This window comes from Phyllopteryx taeniolatus, chromosome 6 (assembly GCF_024500385.1).
Source record: "Phyllopteryx taeniolatus isolate TA_2022b chromosome 6, UOR_Ptae_1.2, whole genome shotgun sequence".
Lineage (NCBI taxonomy): Eukaryota > Metazoa > Chordata > Actinopteri > Syngnathiformes > Syngnathidae > Phyllopteryx > Phyllopteryx taeniolatus.
In genome coordinates this window covers 19,362,253-19,383,543 of record NC_084507.1, presented here as the reverse complement: position 1 = coordinate 19,383,543, position 21,291 = coordinate 19,362,253, and the positions used below count along the sequence as shown (strand labels likewise).

The 21,291-nt window shown below is 41.4% G+C and overlaps 1 protein-coding gene across 2 annotated transcripts in view; it reads right to left on the bottom strand.

Annotated features, from left to right (window-relative positions):
- iglon5 (IgLON family member 5) overlaps positions 1–21,291 on the bottom strand; it is a 181,843-nt gene that overhangs the window by 22,964 nt on the left and 137,588 nt on the right. For both annotated transcript variants that reach the window (XM_061777366.1, XM_061777367.1), the window contains exons 2-4: positions 14,077–14,155; positions 7,705–7,937; positions 336–455 (exon numbers count right to left, since the gene is read on the bottom strand). In XM_061777366.1, coding sequence (XP_061633350.1) covers positions 336–455; positions 7,705–7,937; positions 14,077–14,155 — 432 coding nt within the window. The remainder of the gene's footprint in view (positions 1–335; positions 456–7,704; positions 7,938–14,076; positions 14,156–21,291) is intronic.

The window sequence follows — 21,291 nt, the reverse complement described above, 5'->3', positions numbered from 1 at the left end:
GGCAGGGTGGGGTGGGGGCCAAAAATAGTCCCCCGTGAAGTTCCAAAATTGGCGGTTAGTGTCTGTTGGCACGCCGCTTGACGTGGGCCCCCCGATGAAGACAGATGCCGATGATTACCGGTGGCGCAGCGGGGATAATCACGGGTAATGAGCGGTTATTTGGGACAAAACATCAGGACGCGGGCAAAATACAGCAGTGCGAATTTTAAAGATGGAAGAGACCAGACTAAGCAGCTGGCTTTAAGGATGATGACAGAAGATGAAGAGTGCAATGCTAACTGAGGCTTGATGCTGGAATTGGGGTTAAAAAAACACACACAAAAAAAAGTACGTACATTTTTGGTCCTTCCAGGTGACGGTGGGCTCAGGCCGGCCCACGGCCAGACAGAAGAGGTTGACGTTCTCGCCCTCGTTCACCGACACGTCCGTGGAGATGTTGACGATTCTGGCGGGCACTGAGAAAAAAAACATAAAAATCCATATTTAAAACCAACCACCGTCTCCCAATGCAGTAATTCTAATCTAAATCTGAGTTTGTGTTCCATGGCGAATCGACAAAATTTGGCCGTCAAGCTCCAGCCAAACCCTATGATGAAAAGTCACAACTTTCGCAGCTTTACGTCTGTCTAGTATCCCCTCGGTCAAATTTGGTGGCGAGCGAGCAAATTTTCTGGGAGGCGTTTGTTCCCTGTCAGAACCTCTTAGTGCAACGTTTCAGACAATTGCTGATATTTTTGGTTTCTTGCCATTAATACATATACTGACCCACAATAATGGTAGTTTGGTTCTAAACCGGGGTCCGGTTTATATACCACTGTTATGTCCAACCATTACTTCATAAAATCCCAAGTGTCGGGCCATTGCCTTCGTTCTGACCACAACCAAGGCTACAGCAGAAGTGATATTAGTTCTTCAACTAATTGAAACTATTATGGGAATTAAGGCAGATACCCGTCTGGCTACCCTCTCTGACTTTGAGGAAGTATCCCTTGACAGACTCAAAAAACCCATTTGGATGGCAAAAGAGAACATACTTGCTTGACCCTCTTCCTGGGAAACTTGTTAAAGAGCTGTTTTTAATGTTAGGCTCTTCCATCTCAACTATTATACATTTTTCACTTACCTCTGGCACTGTACCTGCAGCTGTTCACCTTATTCGACCCTTACTCAAAAGACCCGACCTCGTCCCTGAGACTTTGCAATTATAGGCCCAGTGTCGAATCTCCCATTTATTTAGAAAATGACTGAAAAAAATTGTAGCACAACAGCTTAATGATCACATGATGAACGCGTGCCGGATTTGGTGTCAATTGGACACGAACATTTTCTAACGCTTTTTTTTTTGTAAATCATGTTGCACCTACAAACCAAAATGGCCAACTGCCTGTGCATTTCACAGCATAGGTTCAATGTTTATTTTCGTGCATCTTGTCATGATGAACCTGTGTGCCAGATTTGATGTCAATCGAATGCACTGGAGCCGGATGCTCATATTTTCTAACATTTCAGGGTGTTTTTGTGTTGAGTCATATTGCACCTTCAAAACAAATGGCTGACCACCTGCTAATTTATGCGTTAATTTTGGAATGAGAGGACGTTTGCCAGATTCCATGACCATCAGACACACTGGTGCTTGATGCTAATATTTTCTAATACTTCAGGGGACATTTTTGTGTTTCATATTGCACAGTGGCATGCGGGGGGCATCAAAAAGCACATCCGTCAAAGGGTAAAAAGTTCAGTCAGCAATTGTTTTTTGAGGGGAAAAAAACTTTCCTCAGAACCCCACCCACGTTTGTTTTGGAAGGGCATTACCATGGCGTTGTGTTCCCGGGCATCAGCATACCTTTGCACGCCACTCATACTGCACCTTCAAAAGAAAATAGCCAACTACCGATGAGTTTTACAGTAGATTGGTAATATCCTGTTTTTTGTGCCTCCTGTCAGGGTGAACCTGTGTGCCGGATTTCGTGTCACACAGTCAATCAGTCTGCTAATATTTTCTAATTCAAGGGATGTTATTTTTCTATGTAGACTTGATCAAAAGTGTCAATTTCTTCTAGATCCAGCAGCTGGGCACCAATAAACCACAGAGCATGCAAGCACTCGGTCTCGTACTTAAACTGATAACAAGACGGCCCTTGAATTTAAACGGGCCATTATCATTGTTTTTAATGAGTTTGGCTCCGCCATGGCTCTCATTTCTCTTGCAACTTGTCGGGTGGCCGACAGCAACGGCGGTGAGGCGGCACAATAAACACACACTACAATTACAGCACTCAGTTAGACAAACATATCAATATATGTTTATATACAGTATGTGTTTGTATGTACAGTACGTATGGTGGGCTATGCCAAGCTTTGGCCCCCCCAGACAAGATCGTTTGCTCGCTTGGCTGCAGTTAGCAAAAACTGAGTCAGTCAGCAGCTCTTTGCCACCTGTCAGCCGCAAACACATCCTGTTCTTTTAGGGCTATTATGCTGCTTTTTTATTTTTTTTTAAAGCTGTCAGTATATGAATCCTGTTGATTTAAAAAATGCTTTTTTTAAATTAATTGTTTTTTACAACTCCAAGCAAGTTTCGCCAGATTGTGATCAGATCCTCTTAAAGCTGCCATGGATAACAGCAAAAACCCTCTTGGTTTTCCAATCTGCTATACAGAGGTAGGTAGAACAGCCAAAAATTGTACACAAGTACAAATACTGTTACTTTAAAATAATTTGCCTCAAGTAAAAAAAAGGCAAAAGTAAAATGTAGTAGTAAAAAAGTAGTCTTCCAAATAATTAATTGCGTAATACTAAGTATTTAAAAAAAAACTACTCAAGTACTGAGTAACTGTTGAGTAACTTCTGATTTGTTTTTATTTTTAATCAGAGCATGAACGTCAAATGGCTCAAAATATAAAATTGTAATGTGCAACTGCAGAGTTTCTGAACAAAATCCTTTTACAAAACAATACTCCTTAACATCTTTCATTCAGGGTCCCCCGGGGGGCTGGCACGAGGCATAATGAGGCGCACGCCGGGCCGAGTACTGGCACATCTGTGCTGGTCTCCGGTCTGGTCGCCCCCCTTCTCTGCCCTGCCGGTCCTTCAGTTTTAATGCATTGGGTTGTGTGGGGTGGTGGTCCGGTACCCGTGCGCTTCAGTTGGGCTGGGGGACCGCCCTGGGTCCTGGTGAGTGGGTGGCGACCCCCTGGCTGGCTCCCCCGCGGGATTGGTTCGCTGGCTTTGCCTCCCCCTTTGTGGGTGGAGGGGGCCGTGCCCACCCTTTCTCAATGTGCCGGCTCAGCAACTCCGTACACCAGTTGATATGGTGATATGGTGTTCATTCACTAATAAGTTCCATACACACGCTATAGACTTGAATTACTTATGCTCAAATATCTAGACTGTCTAAGTATTGTTCTGATGTGATTCGCACTCCTATTCCGCTTGTCCATTCTGTCCCTCCGTCTGTCCCCTAAAACCCTTTTCTGTTCAGCTGCTTTTTCGATAAACATCCGAATAATAAAAAAAATGAAAAAATAAGCAGAGGGATTACTTCAAACTCCCCTGTTGCACAGCTAAACTGCTCCAGCACAAAAGGCACACAGATTCATCATTCTGCATGCCCATACACCTGAACAGGAGAGGTTAAAAAAAAAAAAAATCTTTCCATCCATCCATCCATCCATTTTCTACCGCTTATCCGAGGTCGGGTCGCGGGGGCAGTAGCTTTAGCAGGGATGCCCAGACTTCCCTCTCCCCAGCCACTTCATCAATCTCTTCCGGGGAGATCCCGACGCGTTCCCAGGCCAGCCGAAGGATGTAGTCTCTCCAGCGTGTCATGGGTCATCCCCGGGGTCTCCTCCTGGTGGGACGTGCCCGGAACACCTCCCCAGGGAGGCATCCGAATCAGATGCCCCAGCCACCTCATCTGGCTCCTCTCGATGTGAAGGAGCAGCGGCTCTACTCTGAGCCCCTCCCGCCTCCCGGATGACCGAGCTTCTCAATCTCTAAGGGAGAGCCCGGACACCATGCGGAGGAAACTCATTTCGGCCGCTTGTATCCTGGATCTTGTTCTTTCGGTCATGACCCATAGCTTGTGACCATAGGTGAGGGTAGGAACGTAGATCGACCGGTAAATCGAGAGCTTCGCCTTTCGGCTTAGATCTTTCTTTACCACAACGGATCGATACAAAGTCGCATCACTGCAGACGCTGCACTGATCCACCTGTCGATCTCCTGTTCCATTCTTCCCTCACTCGTGAACAAGACCCCAAGAAACTTGAACTCCTCCACTTGGGGCAGGATCTCATACCCGACCTGAAGAGGGCACGCCACCCTTTTCCGACTGAGGACCAAGGTCTCAGATTTGGAGCTGCTGATTCTCATTCCAGCCGCCTCACACTCTGCTGCGAACCGCTCTCGTGAGAGTTGGAGATCACGGCTTGATGAAGTCAACAGAACCACATCATCTGCAAAAAGCAGAGATGCAATACTGAGGCCACCAAACCGCACCCCCTCTACGCCTCGGCTGCGCCTAGAAATTCTGTCCATAAACGTTATGAACAGAATCGGTGACAAAGGGCAGCCTCGGCGGAGTCCAACCCTCACCGGAAACGAGTACGACTTACTTCCGGATATGCGGACCAAACTCTGACTCTGGTCGTACAGGGACCGAACAGCCCGTATCAGGGGTTTCGGTACCCCATACTCCCGAAGCACCCCCCACAGGACCCCCGAGGGACACGGTCGAACGCCTTCTCCAAGTCCACAAAACACATGTAGACTGGTTGGGCGAACTCCCATGCACCCTCGAGGACCCTGCCAAATCTTTGTAAAATAAAATTAATTAAGGCAAATTCAGCCACAAGAAATGTTCTGTTGTCACTTGTGAAAAAGCACAATACGTTCACCAGGCAGAGGTGACATTTGCTCAAGTTCAAAGTGGAGTCCTTGTAGGTTGAAATGCGAAGATTTTTAGGCAGACACAGATCACAGCATGTGACATAGTTGTTCTTTTTGTAGTGTGTAAGGTAAAGACAGATTGAATGTTCAGCCAGGGGTGTTCTGCCTCTTCTGACTGCGAGGCGCATGCCGTTTGTAGCTTTTGCATGCCTCCATTGCTTCTGCCACGCTTCAGATAAATTTGTCACTTTGAAAAACTTCTGTGTGGGGGAATCAGGGAGACGTGTGCGGTCATGTGACTCCCTGGCGCCGTGTAATTGGTGAAATGGAGTCAAACATCACTACTGGTTTCATTGAATTGTTGGAACCGAGCCATGCGACAGTGGCAGAAGCAGAAGTCTCTCTGACAAACGAAAACAAATCAATTTCACATGCAATAATAGATAAAAGTAGCAAGCAGACTACAATTCAATGTAACAGAGTAAAAGTAGTGTGTGTTTTTAACAAAAATACTCAGGGTAAAAGTAAAAATGATCTCGCATTAAAAACTGCTCTGACAAGTGCAATTTATTCATAAAGTAAATGTAACTCGTTACAACCCACCTCTGCTGAACAAGATGGCTAGTTAATTAGCTGAGGGAGAAAAATAAATTTGTATTTTTTTACAGAATCCAGCATGCATGTTCCTTCCGAACTTTCAATGATGTGAATGATGGAAATTATTTATTCATAAATTATTTTTATATATTAGTATATATATATATATTTTATTTATTTATTTATTTATTTTTTGCTATCAATACAGTTTGGGTGATACAAAAAAATATGCAAAATGTAATGCAAAAAAATAGTAGCATCAAAGTCACTGTTCGGCTAGACATGCTTCTTATCAGGGAAGCTGATTTTCTCCTCTTTTTGATCATAAATCAGTGTTTTTGGTGAAGCCAACCCATGTTCTACTGTTGATTACTAAAAAACGGTAAACATTTTTTCTGGTGAATGAAGAGAGTCTACTTTCATTTGGTAGGTTCATTGCTTGGATTGTCATTGAACACAATATTCAGTGGGTCTTGAAAAATAAGTAGACATACTCCAGAATGGCTGGCAATATCGGAAACTCCGCTTTGAAAATGCCTGGAAGTGAATGAGCTGATTGACTGGGTGTGTAGTCATGTGGTTATAAAATATTGTTAATTTGCCCTGTAAAGGATATATAGTAGATGTTTGAAGGAGCTGGGCTCAAATGTCAGCTCGGTTTGTTTTCACCGCTAATCAGCGATCACTTGCCCTTCTGCGACACTTTTTCTAGCGTTTTTTTTTTTCTGAGCAGATGCAGTCGAGCCTCTTCGCGCCTGGCAGCTTGCGTCTAATCTGTCTGACTTCCTCAATCAAGACAAACAAGTCAACAGATTCTGCGACGTGGAAATGAGAAAACCGTCCACTTTGTCAACCGCCACCTGCGCTATTAGCTTATATTTGCTTTTGCCGCTTTGCGCGTAAGCCAGTAATGAAGCCCTGACTCATTCATGTGACTTACCTCGCGTGCTAAAATGTCACGAGGGCTTGTTAGCTGTTGATCACGTATTTGGGCGTGCTTTGAGAGGCAAAGGCACATTGAGTCAGCCATAAAATCTCCTGATTGCTTCCATGGTGTCAAGAGTCAATCATGGCCAAAAAACGGAACATGTAATTAAGTCATTTAGCAGATGTGGCAGTTATGAGCACAAAGCGCAACGATGGATGGCCTTTCACAGTAAGGTAGACGGTACGCACTGGTGGCAGTGAAAATACTGTATTTTCGTTTAATGGTAAATCATCAGACTCTGTCGGCAGGCTATACCCCAAAAAAATAAATATATATATATTTTTAAAAACATATAGTGCATGTTGCCCGAACGCATGTTGTTGTTGTATCCCTGGGCAAGACACTTAACCCGCATTGCCAACTGATGAATGCGTTTGGATGTTTGGTTGTGGTCGTGGGGGCCGTAGCCGCAGAATGGCAGCCATGCTTCCGTCAGACTGTCCCAGGGCAGCTGTGGCTACACAAGTCGCTTACCACCACGAGGTGTGACTGATGAGTGAATGAATCATGCATTAAATTACAAAGTGTTGTTAAGTTATTATTAAAACTGTACAACCTGACAGTAGTTTATGAGAAAAATTATTTGTGGAAAAAAAATCAAGGAAAAACTAATCAGAAATAGATGGCGTGACTGATGAGGTGTCAATCATTTGTGGTGTACTCGAGAGCCTCCTCCACACCCCCGCAGCCTCGTGCTGACCTGTTATCTTGGGCTTCAGGAGATTTGCTGAAACTATGGTGGAATATATATCTGTAAAATAAATTAAAAAATCCCATACCTTGTTTGCCAACAACTTGGCATAAAACTACACTTAAACAAATGAAACACTTAATAAACTTGAAAAAAAAATGAAGTAATCCTTCACACCTAATATTTTAACTTTGACTCATGTCAAGAATTGTTTTAGTGCAACCTTCACTAATTTCTTAAGGTGAAGCAAAACTGTAATTTCAAGTGGTCCTAAATTAAAATAATTAAGTTGGCTTTATTACTGAATGCAAATAATCTCTTTAGTTTAACCAGAAAATCTTTACTTTATGTAATCCATTTGTGAATATTGGAACAAACTCGTTTTCCGGTTTGAATTTGCATTCCCCAGACAGAATTTGTTAAAAGTACAACCGCTGGAGTAAATGGGGTAGATCAATGAGAAAAAACAAAACAAAAAAAGGCAAACAGTGAGTGTGCTGCCCACACCCTCTGCCAAAAAGTTCCAAATTCTGACCTTGCACGATGAGGTAGACGTGGGCGATGCGCGGCTTGTTGTTGGCCTGGAAGGTGCACGTGTAGGGACCCTCGTCGCTCACTTGCACCTTGTCGATGTGGACCGAGAAGTCGCTGTTGTTGCTATTGACCAGCGTGACGCGTTTGTCCAGCGACCACTTGTCGGTGCCCGTGAAAAGGATGTTGGAGCGGTTCAGCCAGGCCTTGTGCGTGACCTCCTCGTCGATCCGACACCTACGATGACAGGAAACTATTACGCACAGTGCTAGGGGTAGATATAGGCGGCTCGCTATCAGTAGCAATTTTCATAGCTGTCTAGTTATGTGAATATTGTTTACAGATCGCAAAGCAAGTTGAAAGTAGAGCCCTGTTTACTTTTAATTATACTTATAAATTTCAAGGCGGCGCTCTATCAGTGGCCATTTTGTCTAGGAACTTTCCAGGATTATTTTTCAGGATTTTTGGAGACAGAACTAAAAGGTTGAATTTTAAAGTAAAGTAGAGACCTGTTTGCTTTGTAGTCAAATCAGTACTTTGGACATTTAATGGCGGCACTCTACAAGTATCAAATTTCAAAACTTTCTGGCATTCCTGATTTAATTTAAAGTAGAGAATAGAATTTGTTTGAAATAATACCTGAACCAAGATGGATGTAATACCTGTGGTCAAATCAGTACTTTACATTTTTCTAGGTGGCGCTCTACTTGTAGCAATTTTGACTTTTAAACTTTCAGCAATTCTTGTTACCTGGTTATTATTTACAGATCTAAAAGGTTGCAGTAAAGTAGAGTAGCATTTGTTTAGAATATTACGTGAGCCAAGATGGATGCCATACCTGCGGTCAAATCCGTTATAAGCAGCGCTCTACTAGTAGCAATTTTCACATTGAAACTTACACGATGTTACATGATCGCTTAACAAACTGGAAAGTTGAAGTATGAAGTAGCTCCCGTTTGTTTAAAATTATACCCGAATTAAGATGGCTGACAACAATATTGTACATCTTTCTATGTGGCACTCCACCAGTAGAAATGTTCATCTTAGAACTTTCAGGGATTCTTGTTACGTGATTATCATTTACATATCTGAAGGGTTGTAGATTAAAATAGAGCCCTGTTTGTTGTTGAAAACATTTGGAAACAAAGACGGCCAGCAAATCAGTACTCTACGTATTTCTAGTCGATGCTCTACACATAGCAATTTTCATCTGATTCCAAAACTTTCAGGTGTTCTTGTTACGTGGTTATTGTTCACAGATCTAAAAGGATGATGTTAAAGGGAACGTTGATAACCGTTATGAATAATATCCAAAGCAAGATGTCTTAGATGCTCTACTGCTTTCTCGTCAGCGTTTTACCAGTAGCAATTTCTAACTTGTCCCAAAACTTTCACGATTTACATTGTTAGATTGTCATGTTTCTTGAATGTGACAGTTTCTTTTTAAAGCACCTTTCTCCCTGGATGTTTTTCCATCACCTTGCCTTGTCAGCCGTGCCAGCCTCTTCGTGTGTGTAGTTTCCTGCGTGCCCTCGCCTGCCTTCTTCCCACCTGTGTCTCCTCTTTGTTTGTTCAATCTGTCGAGCTTTTCTCTCTCCTGTGTCTGTACTTCTCGTTTAATAAACACAAGGATTCACTATGCTTCTGTCGGCCTTGAGCTGTTCCACGCTTTGCGTCGGCGTCTGCTCGCTCGAGCCGACAATGACGACACTGACGCATATCGACTACATTCCCCTCTAGTGTTTGCACAACACCCGATGCAAAAAAACGGCACAAGTGTTGTGGTTAATTAAAAAAAAAAAAAAAGAGTCCATGAATAGCACATGATTCACGTTAAACCAGAGCTTTGCGCCGCCTCTGCTCATCTATTCAGAGAGTCCCTTTCTGTCCGTCTCATGCAACACTGACGAGTAACATTCTGTGCATTGAAATGATTCACCCTCCGCACCAATTCTAAACAAGGCTTTCCACAAGGCAACAAGCGTCCGAGTGACGCTTTACAATAGATCATGGGCAATTTTACAGTGCTGCCTTGACTCACTAGTTTAATTCATTCCATGACCACGATCGTAAATCAAAGCACTCATATCTCAGATCATCTTTCCCCATTGAAACGAATGGAAATGCAATTAATCTCATCCAGCGGCCCAAAAAAACAAATATTTTTGGAACATGATTTTAATAAGAAAAATAGCATGCTACAGTTTAAAAAAAAAAAAAAAAACGTACAGTAACAGCATCGTTGAATATACCTGTAAATAAAGACAAACAGTTTGTTCATATTGATAATACCAAGGAAATAGTGCTGCTCATTCTGGTGTGTGCGCCTTGGCCACCAGGGGCATACAATACATACAGACATACTACACATAGATGTGATGATAAAACATGCTAATAGGAGGATAAAGACTATACAGTATATGCCTTTGATTACTGTTGTACGTTCTGTCTGCATGTTTTGCTACTGTTTGTGTTCAAATAGTTGTTGTTTAAAGGTTTATAATGACCACAACATCAACGCTATTTTTGTTAGCTCGTCTACGGCATTGTGCATTGCGTGTTAGCATTGAGCTAGAATTGAATCATTTTTCCACTATTTGCTAAATTGCTGCTTGTTGTGACGCATCTCATAACCGAAAAACGAAAAACAGCTCATATCTCGAAAAAACCCGTAAGTCTTGTTACTTGTAAGTCGAGGTACCTACCAGTGTACTCCCTTAGCACTGGCTGCAGGGAGGATGAGGAAACCACTAGAAGTGGACACGCTCCATGTGTATGTGCATGAAAATAAATGGAAAGTCAAAGTAAAATAGTTTCTTTTTACAGGGTGATAAAAGAACAAAAACACTTTTCTACATGGCCATTTGATGTCCTCACGTCTGTTCCATGTTACACGTCAGCTGTTTATTGTTTAACGATCTAAAAAGTTGAAAATTTGAAATATTTAAACAGTTTATCTGCAGCAAATAGAACGTTATAGTCGAAGTGATGTGACAGTGTTGCTGCCCATTTTGGTTCAATAAAAAAATATATACATATATCATTTAACAAGAATACCTGCATGTTTTGGAATTTTATGAAAATTTGCTCCTGCTGGAACAGGAGGTAGAACAGCGAGAAAAAAAAGAAAGAACCACTTCACCCAGCTTTCTAGTCAGTGCTCGAGTACAGAAGGTCTCAATTTGTTTTCAAGCAAGAAACTGATACTGTATATTCTACTCCTTTCTAGTCAGTGCTCTACTATTGCATACCATACAATTAGCTGTTCTAAAAACTGTGATGAAGTACAGTAATTAACAGTAATTTATTTCTTCCCTGTTTGTTTTGAATAATATATAAACGAGGATAATTGATAAATTAGTATAATTCATATTTCTTTTCACATTCACGTAAACTTGGACATTCTTCAACAGTAAATAGTCTCTAAGCTGACGTTTGTCTCGCAGATGCACTGACAAGGTTCGGTGCGAGTAATTCTGCCATAAAAATGACAAAATCTGTGTACAAATGGCGTATTAATCTAATTTTAAACTTAATCACGTCTGCTGCTTCTTCTGCTGCGGCAGCACTCGGAGCCCGGAGGAAATGAGAAGCGTAATAACATCAAATGTGGCTTCATCTTAATGGCCCGCATCAAACGGCATCGTCTGGAGCAGAACAGGGGGAAGAAAGTACTCGAGCCACTTGGGCCAAAAAAGAAAAAAAGAAAAAAAAAAGTGATTTACATTCAAGTGGAAGTTTATTTATAAAGCGCTTTGTGTTTTGTTTGTCAGCCGCAGGCTGTCCGGCGCGTACACGCGCACATTTGATTACAAAATAGGCCGTTTTATTGCTGCTTGTGAAGTCATAAAGGCCTGATGAGAAATGTTACACTGGGAGTCATTTGCGCCAGAGAATGATTCCCAAACTGTCTGCCCTGCATGAAAAAAAAAAAAAAAAAAGTCCAAACAACAAATAGGAAAAACATATTTCTGACCCAAATCTTCTTCAACCTTCACTTGAACTTGACTGTGTGTTTGCAGGGGGACAAAAGCCAATATGTTTTGTAGACACTGATGTGTATATATATATATATATATATAAATAAAAAGAACCGGTTTGAATCGTTAAACGTGTCTCCGGAGAGGCAGCCCTGCAGTGTTTACATCCAATGAACTGCTGGGTTGTAAAACGTAAACACAGAAAAAAGGTGACATTGATTGTTCTTGGAAGTCCTCCCAGGATTCACGGAAATTCTATCGATGGAGAGCAGCAGCACGTGGGGATCGAGACTGGGAAGGATCTGCGTTCAAACGACTATCAACTCTACACGGCTTTTAAATAATACTGCTATGGCTACTGCTGATAGGGAAGAATGTGTTGGGTTTCTGTAGTTTTCTAGTCGCCGCTCTACCTGTAGCAATTTACTGTTGATGCTAAAAGTCTCAGGGATTCTTGTGACACGATTCCTAAAAGGTAAATGTTTGAAGTATGAGGCGCAGTCAAAAGGTAACGAGCCCAATTTTATTTACCTACTAATAATTGATTTTTTTCCCAAAATTTCCATTGTTGGTAATTTCAATATTATTTTGAAGGTTTATTTAAAAAAAAAAAAATGCTGTACTTAAGCCTGCAGGCTTACTCTCAGCCATTTTGGAAATGACATCACTGTTGGATGCCCATCAGAATCAAAGAGCCTGTGATTGAATTTCTTGCTTTGGAATGGTAACCACCACTAAACATTTTCAAAAGGTTGCAAAATGTTTATGGGGAATATGCAATAGGCTAAAGCACAGACAAAAAGTGGATGTCCGGGATCAAAGAACAAGAACCTGCTTTGAGAGACCTCCGTGACAAGCAAAGCAGCTTGTGACGTCATCAGTTCCCATCAGTAACTCATTTACCTGATTTGGCACCTTTAGATTTTCACCTTTTTAGACCTTTAAAGGAAAGAGTTAGGGGTCAGCACTTCTCTGATGGCGAATAGGTTAAGGAAGCTTTAAAAATTGGTTAAAAGCGCAGCCTACTGATTTTACGAGGCTAGCATACATGGCCTTGTTCATCGATGGACAGTCTGTATTGAGGAAAAGGCAGATTATATCGAAAAGTAAAAATCCCCACTTTTTGGGCACTTTTCTATACATATATTTCCTTTATTTGCAATATATAAAGCTACAGGAAATTTGGGGGCCTTACTTTTTAACTGCCCCTGGTATATCCCATTTTTTTTTAAATAATAAAAAAATCTAAGAACCAACATGGTTGACAAATTAATTCTCTGGATCTTTCTAGGCGGCACTCTAAACGCTGCAAATTTCATCTGATTTCATAACTTTCAGGAATACTTACGACAGGATTAACGTCGAACAAACTAAGTGGTTGCAGTTTAAAGGAAAGTAGATCCCTCGGAATAATATCTGAACCAAGATGGTTGACAAATCAGTACTGATTTCAAACCATTCAGGGATTCTTGAGACATGATATATATATTTTTTTACATCTTTCTAGGCAGCGAGCTACACATAACTATTTTAAGTTGATTTCAAAACTTCAAGGAATCCTTGAGACATGATTATAGTTAATTGATCCAAACGAGTGCAGTTTAAAGTAGATAACTTGACCGTACTGAAATAATATCCAAATCAAGATGATTGGCAAATCAGTCCTCTCCATCTTTCTTGGCAGCGTTCGACACGTAGCAACTTTCAGGAATCCTTTGATTAAATTCTTCTTTTTTACCGAAGTTTGCAGTTTAACTTAGATCACTTTTTAGATCACAGTTTAACTTAGATCACTTTTTGTTTTGCGAACCGACAAATCAATAGTCTTCATACTTCTAGTCGTTGCTGTAACAGCAGCAATTTTCAGAGGTTTTCAAAGTGTTGCAGAATTCTTTTATTTAAAGACCAATGTTAGGTGGCGATCTAGCAAAAGCAATTTTGAGCTGATTTCAGAACATTCAGGGATTCTAAAGACATGATTATTATCATTACATTTTTTTTTTTTTTTTTTTTTTACAGATTAAAAATAAACTAGAATTCTCAGTGTACTATCAGCAACAACTTTTGGTTTATGTCAAAAGTTTTATGGATTCTTCTGATTAAATTATCTAATCAAGAATTTTTTTGAGTGATTTTTTTAAATGTAATTATTCAGCCGATGTTCACTTTGGAGCGAAAAACTGCTTTGTAGTTTGTCGTGGGATAAAAAAGAGCTAAGGAATACGACGTGATGTGGATTTGATTGGGATCTGGCTGTGTTTGCTATGACAGGTGTGTGTTTGTGTGTGTGTGTGTGTGCGTGCATGTGTGCATGTGTGCGCGTGTGCGTGTGTGGAAAGATAAACACGTTTTTCGAATGTAATTAGCGAGCGCAGGTGCACAGGATCAAGACTCACCTCAATGTGACGCTCTCGCCTTCTAGAACCGTAATGTTGTCCGGCAGGTGCCCAAATTCCACTCCGTGCACACTGGAGCCTGCCAAGATCAGACGACAGGAGAGTCTAGTGAGGATTAAACCATAGCAACAGATGTGCATACAGATGTTCTCGACAGGGCAAAAACCCAAAAAAGGGTGACGACATCGAAACAATCTGGAATCACTGTAGTATGCATGCCAGGCCAGTAGATGCCAATGTAAAGAAACACTACGCTGATGTGCACCAACTGCTTATTATCGGGTCATAAATAGATATAATTTGAAGATACAGTGATGCCTTGAGAAATGAGTTTAGTATGGTCTGTGACCACGCTCATAACCCGAAAAACTCATATCTCAAATCATCTTTCCCCACTGAAATAATATAAATTCCAGAAATTAGTTCCAACCTCTTAAAAAAAATTATAATGTTGTAGTGTTTTTTTTTTTTTTTTTAAAAGAAAAGGAATGAGGCTGCACGGTGGTCGACTGGTTAGAGTGTCTGCCTCACAGTTCTGAGGACCCGGGTTCAATCCCCGGCCCCGCCTGTGTGGAGTTTGCATGTTCTCCCCGTGCCTGCGTGGGTTTTCTCCGGGCACTCCAGTTTCCTCCCACATCCCAAACACATGCATGGTAGGTTAATTGAAGACTCTAAATTGCCCGTAGCTATGAATGTGAGTGCGAATGGTTGTTTGTCTACATGTGCCCTGCGATTGGCTGCCGACCAGTTCAGGGTGTACCCCCTCTCGCCCGAAGATAGCTGGGATAGGCTCCAGCACGCCCGTGACCCTAGTGTGGAGAAGCGGCTCAGAAAATGGATGGATGGATGGATGGAAAAGGAATGATGTGTTTTTTAATGAATACAATAGGACTGTGATCTTTCGACACATTTTTTTTGCTTCAATTCAATGGAATGCTGCTCTTTCTGGTGTGCGTAGCTGGACCACCAGGGAGCAGTACTTACATACAATACACATATATTCTCTTTTTTTTATCTTATCTTATTCTATTTATATTTAACAAGTCTTGGAACTTGTTGGGCTAATCTGGGATCTCGGGTATTGTATTTCGTGTCATATCATGTGTAAATGTGTGTTGAGTGTTGAATCCTTGAATTTGATCATTAGACACAAAAAGATAGTTGTAACCAAGCTGAAGTAATAATTGTTGTTTTTCATAGGGTTTAAAGAATATACTGCATGCTTGAGTATTTTTATATGCGCTGGTTGACTGTGCTAAGCACTGTTTGTGTTCAAATATCAGTTGTTTAAATGTTTATAAGAACCGCAATATCGATGCTATTTCGTCTGCCTGTCTATGGTGTTTCACATTATGTGTTAGCATTGTAGCGGACATGGTCCCTGCAACTTGAGGTGTCACGGTGACTCCCCAACGACTTGATAAACTGCTTTCTTCCAAGCGGCCCTGCTGTGAGACTACCACAAGAAGACGCCTTCTGGACCTTAAAGTAATTAGCAGGTCCCCTTGCGTTTTCAGCTTTAGTCCAACACACGACGTTCTATTTCCATTTTCGTACGCATATGTTCTTTTCTTTCACCAATATTCGTGTTTCCTTGTTGTACTTAGCCTCTTTGTGTTTCCCTATAGATCCCACGTACATTTCATTAAATATTCTATAAAATTCCAATCTTGGTTGTGTTTTGTGTTTGTTTTGAGTTTAAGTAAACCTCTGTCATCTAGAACCTGTATTTCATAAAATGTAGCAACCTTTAGATTATGAAACTGATAAAAGGTTTGTCGTCGCGTTCTCCTAAATTGTTATACATATAAAAAGTGACATGGTGCCCCTTACGAGACAAATTAGTTTGATTTTAACGTTAAAGCGTAAATCGAACTAACACAGAAGTGAACGGATTCCTTCGTATCTTTTCCCAAATTAATTACATTTGTATCCAAACCAATAAATGCTACAGAATTAAACTAGCAGACTTTTGTAAGACAAAGGTATGTGGTTTGGGTAAATATACGTGTAATTGTCTTTGTGTCATGTTTAGTTTTAAAGTAAACTTCAACTGGGAGTGGTAATTAAAAAGCCAGAAGCAAGCACAAACGCCTCTTTTTTCAAGAACAATTCACTATCTGCCAAACTGCACATGGCATGCTCAGGGAGAGCAGAATAAACATCATGGTTCAAAAAACGCTCAATCGTAAGTCAAGTGACGGCTTGTAACTTGTAACTCTGTATTGGAGAATTGTTTGGTACCAGTTTTCTGGGGTAATATTAAATGTTACTAAATATGTTCCTTTTTACCCAAAAGAAAAACAGTTTTGTACATTTTATTCCCTTGCAGTACCCAATGTGAACCGAAGCATCACCTTTAAACCAAGATTTCCACGTAAACGAACCCTCCCAAAACAACTGATTGTCACGTCAGCGTTTCCTTAAATTAGGTGGCTAGCGCACCGATAAGCGTTCCACTTGCATCCTGCTTCCTTATTTAAGCACGACGTCAAAGTAATGAATGTGCTAAACAAAACAAGAACAAAAAAAACATGTCGCCGGTGACCCTCCCTGCGCCCGCCGGAATAATCATTTTGCTTTCCCCTTGCATTCTGCCAGGAGGTTCGTTGAACAGTGCTGACAATGAGCCCAAGGAAAAGGTGCCGGACCGTGAAATGAAGGCACACACACACGCACGCCCACACACACACACATACACACACAGCCATTTGCTAAAGAGGAAATGTGATGTGAAAAAAAAAGGATTACCCCCCAACTTGGCAGGAGTGCACATAAAGATAACCAAAGACCTATTTTTGACATGCCTGTCAGGTACTACATACTTTTTCTGTACACCTGATACCACCAACCAGGGCCTCCGTCCTCAACTATCTAGCGATGACTTCAATATACCACCAGGTATGAGCCCTAACCTTTAATCAATGAATCTTTATAAAAGAAGCAGGAGAAAGCCGGCGCATTCCGAAGCTGCCGAGCACCTGGGGTCCTCCGTCGAGTGCATCGGGCCGAGCGGCGAGTTTTTCGTCTCACAGCGGTCGCCCCGCTAAACGGGCGGGAAGTGAAGTCAAGTGCCGACTCTTTTGTCATTTCAATAAGACAAATGATGCTGTGCGTGGAGGTGATGTGAAGGATTCAAAAGCAGAATTGACACCCACACAAGTCTGCTAGTAGCCTGCCGTATTGCTGGGGAATTTTTTTTTTAAATGCAAAAAACAAATTCCGAAATCGTATTGGTAAGTTAGCATGTTTCCATTGATAAAGGATCTCAAAGTGGTCTTTAAAAGTCTTTAAAAACAATACAGCGTTACCCTGTTTCCATGTTTAACATTTTAGGCTCAAAAAACGCTGTCAGGGAAACATCGTTTTTCAAGAAAAAAAAAAATACATCTACTTTTTTCAATATTAGCGTTTTACGCTGGAAAAATGGTGTCACGGAAATATGGAAACACTCTATATCATTTTTAAAAAGCATCCACTTTGAGATATGTTTTGAATGTTAGCGTTTTAGGTGTCGTGGAAACGGTAAATTTCTATTGTTTTAAAAGCTTCCAATTTAAGACTTTATCCATTCTTAGCATTTTCAGCTCGAAAAATGCTGAAACACAGTAACTTATTGTATACATATATTTTTTTTAACTTTCACTGAGATTTTTTTTCAATCTAGGATTTCAGGCTCGAAAAACGGCATCAAGGAAACATGCTAATGTACTATCATTTTTAAAACTTCCACTTTGAAATAACATTAAAAAAGATCTCAAATTCGATAAAAGTATATAAAAAGTGTTACTGTGTTTCCAAAACCATATATTTTTTATTTATTTATTTTTATTTATTACATTTTATTTTTTTGCCTGAAACATATTGACAACTTTTTGAATTCCCCCCCCAAAAAAGATCACCTCTTACTAGGTTGCTGTTGTGTATCCTAAAAAACACAGGGGCGACGCATATTTGCGTACTTCAGAAAATGTCACAAACATTGCTTTATTCATGTTTTTTTTTTTTTTTTTTTTTTGTGCCAAACAGTTACGCTGCATCGCCGCCCGCCGGCCTCTGAGAGTCGTTGGTCCTTTTCATGTATGTGTTCTCTCTGCTAGACACCCTACTTTATTTGGGTTAATTCTATTCACTTCAAGAGCTGGGGGCTTGGATACGCCTGTAACACGCTTTCATAGATAGCCTACATACGAAGATGGGAAGGAGTAGGGCTTTTCCCTTCTGTCGACACACGCACACACCTACACACACACACACACTGAATGAGTGACACTTGCACACACCGAGGTTACAAAGTGGTGAGGTGCTATTCCCCATTTCCCTACTCAATTGCTATTTTCACAGCTCGATTGACACCCTGCATGCCAAAACCTGCACAGCGCTCCCACAACATGACAACCAGGTCGACACAAGCATCACATACACACATACACACAGACACACGGACACACACACACTAGTTTTGCATGCTCGTCACGCTCTAATCTATTTGGCGAGCCTAAGCAGCAGGGATGAGTTTCCTCCACAGTAGCATCAACAACAACACTTTGTTTTGGTGAGAAATGTTTAGTATTGAACAGCACACCCCTCTTTTTTTTTCTTTTTACCATTTTGTGGCATGTAGACAAAGTGATATTCTGTAGGGAATTGAAAGTACGCTCACCAGAATTTAGAAGAAATTTGCACAAAAAAAAGGTGGGAGACAACCTTTGTGTGGTTGGCTTTCATACTTTCCTCCATGGGACAAAGTGTAAAGTGAAATGTTGCTATTATAAAAGGCAATTACTTAAGTGTTGCAACTATAAAACATGTATGACTGTACAGCCATGTTTTTAAGATAAAGGTTATTACTTCTGCCCTTCTGTGGTCATCCAGTTAAAAGGACAACACTGGGTATCTGTGGTTACAAACACACATCATACCTTTATTACATTCAAAACAAAAGAGTCCCATTTCTGCAAATTAAAATGCACTTCTTGTACAATATCCTACTAAATTTGTTGTGGTAACTGCTTCATGAGGATACAATGTTGTTGTTGTTAGGGCTTTGTTGTATGTTTTCTTTCTGAAGGGTGTGCAAGGGGAGGTGGGAGGGGGGGGGTGCAATATGGAGCCAGGTCATTACAGTTAAGTTTTGGCATTGAAAATACATTTTGGCCTTGTTGAAAAAGTCATATTGACACGAAAACAAGTATTGGCACATAAGTTACCGATAGAACTTCCTCTTTTTCACATTCAAGTTTTGGCGGGAGCAGCTTGTCATTTTCCTAGCTTTTTTTTTTTTTTTTTTTACGAAGCTTACATCGGAGGCTCCAAAACCTGTATGTACCTTTCAGCATTAATGGTGCCTTAGCGTGCAAAAGTAAATGTCTTTTGCGGATCAATGACGTCATTTATCGGATCGGCGAATTATGACATTAAAGCCGAGCAGCATAAAATGCTAATTATCGGCCGATACCGATAAGGCCAATAAAATTGGTGTAAAGTCTAAGATATATATATATATATATATATGTATGAGGCTGAGGAGTGTGATCCCCCTGTAGTTGGAACATACCCTCCTCAGGTATACCACCCCAGTCTGCCATCCATCATCCATCCATCCATTTCTGAGCCGCTTCTCCTCACTAGGGTCGCGGGCGTGCTGGATCCTATCCCAGTTGTCATCGGGCAGGAGGCGGGCTACACCCTGAACTGGTTGCCAGCCAATCGCAGGCCACATAGAAACAAACAACCATTCGCGCTCACAGTCATGCCTACGGGCAATTTAGAGTCTCCAATTAATGCATGTTTTTGGGATGTGGGAGGAAACCGGAGCGCCCGGAGAAAACCCACGCAGGCACGGGGAGAACATGCAAACTCCACACAGGCGGGGCCGGGGATTGAACCCGGGTCCTCAGAACTGTGAGGCTGACGCTCTAACCAGTCGTCCACCGTGCCGCCCCATATTATATTGATGTGTAAAATATATTATAGTAATATTCGAAAAATATTAAAAATAAAAATAGCCTGCCGTAGTTCCTGCTTGTCCGTGCTATGACCTGCTGTCTTGACGCACCAAGGCTGTACCCCCATCTACCAAACCCGGTGACACATGACCACCCACTTGCATTTGTCTGCCTGTCTGGTCTTTTTTTTCTGAGAATAACATTTAAAGGACATTGTGGGATTACACGGGCATTTGTTCATTTGTTTGTTGGAAAATAACCTTTTTTGTTATAGCACGGGTTATGTGTAGACATGCACATAATTGCCTTCAAAAGTGTGTTTTGTGTTTGTATGTACGTGCATATGTTTGTGTGTGTGTGTGTGTGTGTGCGTGCGTGTGCGTGTGTGTGTATCGCACCGGCTCGGAATCTCGGCGTCTATTATGTGATTTGTATTCTCTTGACTTACATGCGCCGTGTTTGTAATTGCACTCGCTGCCGGCGGACACTTGTGAGCGGCGCTCTATTGAGCTGTATGACTTTAGCCCTAGTGTCTTCCTTTGTGCTGCTCATCTATTTTGCATTGCCCTTGACAATTGCGCGTGTGCGCGCACACACACAAAAGAAAGACTGACTTCCTCTGAAAGCATGATCTGCTTTAAGATGAGAGGCTGAAATGGGTTCCAAAGGCGTGTCTCGAAAATTAAAGTCACAGCAAATGAGGATGACAGGCAGTGGCAGTGACAATGGGTTGCATAGACACGGAAACGACACACAGATCGTAGGATCATGAGAATGCCGGAGAGCATCTCAGTGACGATGGGGGATAAGTGCGAGCGAGTTGGTCTATTTCTGTATTTAACACATACATAAGGCGCACCGTATTATTGGGCGCAGGCATGCTAAAACATATGCTAGCTTAAAACATACGGTAGCATGCATGCACGCTAAAACAATGTTTTTAGAAAGGCAGCGGGAGCAAAACTGAGTTCGGCTGTACTTTATTGAAGTATTTAACAATGTACTCACGTTATTTTTTTGATCAATCCTCATCCACAAATCCATCAAAGTCCTTATCTTCTGTATCCGAAAAGAACAGCTGGACAAGTTCTCAATCAAACACGCCAGGTGCCCTCTCGTTATTGTCAGAGTCAGTCTCGTTGCCGTGCGGCTCCTCAGAAATGATGCCGGCTTTTACAAAATATTAACCTTGATGATTGCATTCCTTAACCGAAGAGCATTGACTTCCATATTATTGGGGGGCTTTTATTTTGAAGGTGGCTTTCGC